Consider the following 5,118-nt stretch of genomic DNA (forward strand, 5'->3'; position numbering starts at 1 on the left):
CTCCCGGCCCCAGCCCTTTGACCCTCGTGCCCCCTCGTAGGCAGTTCTGTGCTTTTCACCGTTCTAGCGCTCTTGGGAGATTGGGGGCTGAGTGAGGTGGGCACTGGGGGAGTCGAGGAACGCTGAGGGCTACGGGCTGTCAGATGAAGAAAAGTGGAGTGGGGTGACACAGAGCACGGATGGGGTGAAGAGTCCTTCCTTCCAGCCATCACAGGAGAGGGGGCCCAAATGGGTACCTCCCAAATGTCCCCAGTGACTAGGGAGCCCTAGGCCCCAGGCCCTACAGTCCCTTGTCAGGCCTTGGCCCGCTGGAGTAAAAAGTGGGGAACTCCATGGACTTCCCTGGTGGCGCAGTGGTTGAGAGTCCTCCGGCCGATGCAGGGGACACGGGTTCACGCCCCGGTCCGGGAAGATCCCACGTGCCGTGGAGTGTATGGGCCCGTGAGCCACGGCCGCTGAGCCTGCACGTCCAGAGCCTGTGCTGCTCCGCAACGGGAGAGGCGACAACAGTGAGAGGCCCGCGTAACGCGGAAAAAAAAAAAAAAAAAAAATCCGCCTGCCAATGCAGGAAACACGGGTTCGAGCCCTGGTCCGGGAAGATCCCACATGCCGCGAAGCAACCAAGCCCGTGTGCCACAGCTACTACTGAGCCTGCGCTCTAGAGCCCACGAGCCACAACTACTGAACCCCGTGTTCCGCAACATGAGAGCCACCGCAGTGAGAAGCCTGCACACCGCAACGAAGAGTAGCCCCTGCTCATCGCAGCTAGAGAAAGCCCACGCGCAGCAACGAAGACCCAACGCAGCCATAAATAAATAAATAATAAAATAAATTTTTTTTTTAAAGTGGGGTACTTCTGTGGTCAGGGCAGACTTCTGAACTGCCTCTTTCTTAGCTGCACCGTCTCCACCCAACGTGGGCCGTCCCTCCGCCTGTGAACCCTGTTACTTGCCCAGTCTCTGTTGGGCTGGGTTCTCCCTGGTAGGTCAAAGGCGCCTGCTCAGCAGTCAGGGATGTGCCCGCTCCGATGTGGGAAGGGGTTCATTTTCCCAGAGTTGGGAGAGATGCCCCTCAGGGCTCTGAGGCCAAGCCTGGGAGTGGAGTGGCCGGGCCTGCAGCCAGCGCCCCCCTCGGGATTCCTCTGGTCCTCTGGGGGGCTCCAGCCGTGAAGCGGGGGCTCCCCTGAGTGCCTGTCAGGCGCCCAGTTCTCGCCTTCTCCCCAAAGTCTGGCAATTGCGGCGGAAGCGACTGTGGAACGTTGCTACAAGAATGGTGATAACGTCAGAACCTCGCAACGCGGGCGGGGGGCGGGGCCGGGGGCAGGGCCTCCGCGGGCGGAGGGCGGGGCCGGGGGCAGGACTTCCTCGGGCTGGGCCAGCCATGGCAGAGGACGCGGTGGGGGCGGAGTTCTGCCGCTCCGTCTTCTATATAAGTGGCCAGGGGCAGCAGCTGAGCGCCGCTCCTGACCTTCAGTGTGCGTGATTTAGCGCAATGGCGCCCTCCAGGAAGTTCTTCGTGGGGGGGAACTGGAAGATGAACGGGCGGAAGAACAATCTGGGGGAGCTCATCAACACTCTGAACGCGGCCAAGGTGCCGGCCGACACCGGTGAGCCTTGGCCAGGGCGGGCCGGGGTGGGAGGGCCGGCGTGGCGGCGCCCTCTCCCGAGCTCTCTTAGTCGTTGTCCGCGTGGCCCTGCGTGCACGGCTGGGGACCAGGGCTGTCGGGGTCCGGGCCTTGGCCCCGCGGCCGCAGGACCCGGGGTGTGTCGACGCGGAAAGGCGGGGTCGCATCTCACGGTGCCCTCCGGCTGTGGGTCGTTGGGAGGATGGTTGCCTCGGGACGCGGACGGGGGCTGCACCCTCCGAGAGCCGGGGATGGAAGCGGAGCCCAGCCCCTGCGGGCGATCGGGAGAGGCCGGCGGCAGCCCGGTGTGTGTGGGAGGAGGCTGAGTTCGGGCTTAAGCTGCCCCCTAGGCGCGGGCTTCGTGCGCCGCCGCACGTAGCCCGAGACTCCTCCCCGCGCCTTGCCTGGGCGGCCGAGTGGCTTTGGCCTCTTGAGCTACCGCTCTGACCCTTTCCCCTCGGCGGCCTGCATGACTCCTGCCTTCCGCGGAAGGGGCTGAGCCATTTGGGAGTGAAGAGCGATCCTACCGCTTTCTCCAGCCTGGAAACGGGAAAGCGCAAGGCCTCTATGAGCCAGTCGACTCGCTGCCACCCACGGCAGAGTGCAGTCCTCAGCCCTTCCCCTCCCACGCACCTAAGTGCACAGAACCCCGGGTCTGATCACGAGGCATCCCCTTCTGGTTTATTACCCCCAAAGACGCCAGTACAAATCCCAGGAGTTGGCCCCTTCTGCTTTTGCTAAAAACCCTTGCCTGGCCTGGTTCCGAAGGTGGGGATGGGCTATTTTAGAAGGAAGGCGGGGTCGGCCCCCAGAGAATGCTGAGTCTAGGAGGTGCCCAGGCCCAGAATAGCCCGGGGAAATCGGAGCCACAGCTGTTAAAAGAGCAGAGGGCAGGGCAAGGGCCATGGTCTCTCAGGGGTACCCGGAAGCCTCAAAGAGTTGGGTCCAGGCCCAGCCTGAGCTGCAGAGTGGACAGAGATGATCGTGCTGGTGTGAAAAAGGGCAAAAGCAGAACTAAGAAAGTGGTGAAGGCTAGGGGGCTCCCGAGCACTGGATGGGGTCTGGGGAATGAAGGCTTCCTGTGACCTCATCCCCTCTGTCACCGTCTCATCCTCAGAGGTGGTTTGCGCACCCCCCACCGTCTACATTGACTTCGCCCGGCAGAAGCTAGATTCCAAGATTGCAGTGGCTGCGCAGAACTGCTACAAAGTGGCTAACGGGGCCTTTACGGGGGAGATCAGGTGACATGTGGGTGGGTGGTGGACGCAGCCCTCATTATTCTCATGAAGGGGAAAGCGACAGGGTGGGCTCCCTGCTGAACCGTGGCTTGTTCTCTTCCTTTAGCCCTGGCATGATCAAAGACTGTGGAGCCACGTGGGTGGTCCTGGGGCACTCGGAGAGAAGGCATGTCTTCGGGGAGTCGGATGAGGTTAGTAACCAGGAGAGGAGATAAGAGATGGCTTATCCCAAGACAGGTGTCTCACCAAGTCTGTTCCTCAACAGCTGATTGGGCAGAAGGTGGCTCACGCCCTGGCAGAGGGACTTGGAGTAATCGCCTGCATTGGGGAGAAGCTAGATGAGAGGGAAGCTGGCATCACTGAGAAGGTCGTTTTCGAGCAAACCAAGGTCATCGCAGGTATCTCTGGAGAAAGGGACCTTTGAGCCTAGCCAGGGCTACGGAGGCACAGAGGGTGGGGTCAGATGCCCTGCAGCCTGACTTGATCCCCACGCTGATGCACGAAAGGGGAGGGTGAGAACCCTTGCATCCTTGTCACTTCTGCTCCTGCCCCATGGTATAGATGCCACTTGGAGTTCCTTTAACGGCCGCCAGGGGGCAGTAGGCCACCGTCACTCATTCCCTGGGGAAACAGCTGGCTATCTCCTTCCTGTTCACGCTTCCACCTGTGATCTCTGTCCCACAGATAATGTGAAGGACTGGGGCAAGGTTGTCCTGGCCTATGAACCTGTGTGGGCCATTGGTACTGGCAAGACTGCGACACCCCAACAGGTAACCAAGCCCAGGAGCCCTACCCTCATCTCCCCTGCCTTGGTAGAACTGGACAGTCACAGAGACCACCTGGGCCCAACCCCTCGTTTAAAAGACAGGAGAGGGGAGGGACGAAATGAGAGAGTGGCATGGACATATACACACTACCAAATGTAAAATCGATAGCTAGTGGGAAGCAGCCGCATAGCACAGGGAGATCAGCTCCGTGCTTTGTGACCACCTAGAGGGGTGGGATAGGGAGGGAGATGCAAGAGGGAGGAGATGTGGGGACATATGTATATATGTAGCTGATTCACTTTGTTATAAAGCAGAAACCAACACACCATTGTAAAGCGATTATACTCCGAAAAAGGTGTTAATAAAAATAAATAAAAATTTAAAAGACAGGAGAAAAGAGAGTGACATGTCAAAGGACATCCATTCCAGGACCTGGGTGGGATCAAAGCCCTGGTGGTTCCATCTCAGATCCCAGGGTTCTTGTCCCCAAACCACACTGCCTGTCTCCGCTGGTGCGCGGGGGTTTTGCCCCTTTGAGTGAAAGTCTTAGTCTAGCTTCTTGTTCTAGGCCCAGGAAGTACACGAAAAGCTCCGGGGATGGCTTAAGTCCAACATCTCTGAAGCAGTGGCTCAGAGCACCCGCATCATTTATGGGGGTAAGTGGGTTTGGTTCCAGCCAGAGGTGGAGTGGGCTGAGAACCTGATTGAGTCCTTCTTCGACACGGAGGCAGGGCTGGAGTACCCCCTCCCATCCCTGACCTCGCCCCCTCTCTTTTCCCTTCCCAGGTTCTGTGACTGGGGCAACGTGCAAGGAGCTGGCCAGCCAGCCTGACGTGGATGGCTTCCTTGTAGGAGGCGCCTCCCTCAAGCCTGAATTCGTGGACATCATCAATGCCAAACAATAAGCCCTGCCCGTCTCTGCTACCCTTCCTGCCGAGACAGGGACTAGGTAGCTCAGAAGCCCAGTAACTGTACCGCACCGCCCCCCCACCCCGACCTTCACACATGCTTCTGGTTGTGTCACCTGCTGCCTCTTGTGGCCTAATCCAAAGTGTACCTCTTCCTTTACCCTGGAATGGTTGGGACCAGGCCACTCCCGCTTCCACTTACTGTATCAGTTGGAAATCAACCTGTCACCAAGGTGGCTTTTCCTTGGCCGAGAGGTGGGAGGGGTGTTTGCTTATGGGCCCCCTCCGTCCCCAGTGAAGGCAGGAGAAAGAACCCGTCCTGTCCCATCTCACGCCGTGAGGTCAGGGGCTGAGAGAAAGCCCTGTCCTCTGCTGAGGCCGGGGTGCTGCTCCCTCCCACGGTGCCGATGCCTGTGTGTGTTCTGTCTGTGAGCAGTCCTGCGCGTGCGGGAAATAAAACACCTGGCACTAAGCCTTGCAGTGTGTCCTTCTTCACCGAACTTGTCCCGATCATCTTTTTCCCTTTTGAGGCAGCCACGGGGCCCTTGTGCAAAGAAAAAAACCAAAACCACAAGCAGGTC

General features: G+C 59.3%; 1 protein-coding gene across 1 annotated transcript; it reads left to right on the plus strand.

Moving 5' to 3' along the window:
- Positions 1–1,356: 1,356 nt before the first annotated feature.
- Positions 1,357–5,009, plus strand: TPI1 (triosephosphate isomerase 1). Its single transcript, XM_059082601.2, has 7 exons — positions 1,357–1,606; positions 2,742–2,865; positions 2,969–3,053; positions 3,128–3,260; positions 3,547–3,632; positions 4,198–4,285; positions 4,416–5,009. The coding sequence occupies exons 1-7, from the start codon at positions 1,492–1,494 to the stop codon at positions 4,532–4,534; spliced, it is 750 nt and encodes a 249-aa protein (XP_058938584.1). The 5' UTR covers positions 1,357–1,491; the 3' UTR covers positions 4,535–5,009.
- The last annotated feature ends 109 nt before the right edge of the window (positions 5,010–5,118 follow it).

The sequence above is a fragment of the Kogia breviceps genome, chromosome 12 (genome assembly GCF_026419965.1).
Source record: "Kogia breviceps isolate mKogBre1 chromosome 12, mKogBre1 haplotype 1, whole genome shotgun sequence".
Lineage (NCBI taxonomy): Eukaryota > Metazoa > Chordata > Mammalia > Artiodactyla > Physeteridae > Kogia > Kogia breviceps.

Bases quoted from the DNA above. Each gene is read 5' to 3' on its own strand.
- TPI1 (XM_059082601.2), top strand. From the start codon at position 1,492: ATGGCGCCCTCCAGGAAGTTCTTCGTGGGGGGGAACTGGAAGATGAAC. The intron at 1,607-2,741 runs GTGAGCCTTGGC...TCTCATCCTCAG, and splicing joins CAAGGTGCCGGCCGACACCG to AGGTGGTTTGCGCACCCCCC. The intron at 3,054-3,127 runs GTTAGTAACCAG...GTTCCTCAACAG, and splicing joins TCTTCGGGGAGTCGGATGAG to CTGATTGGGCAGAAGGTGGC.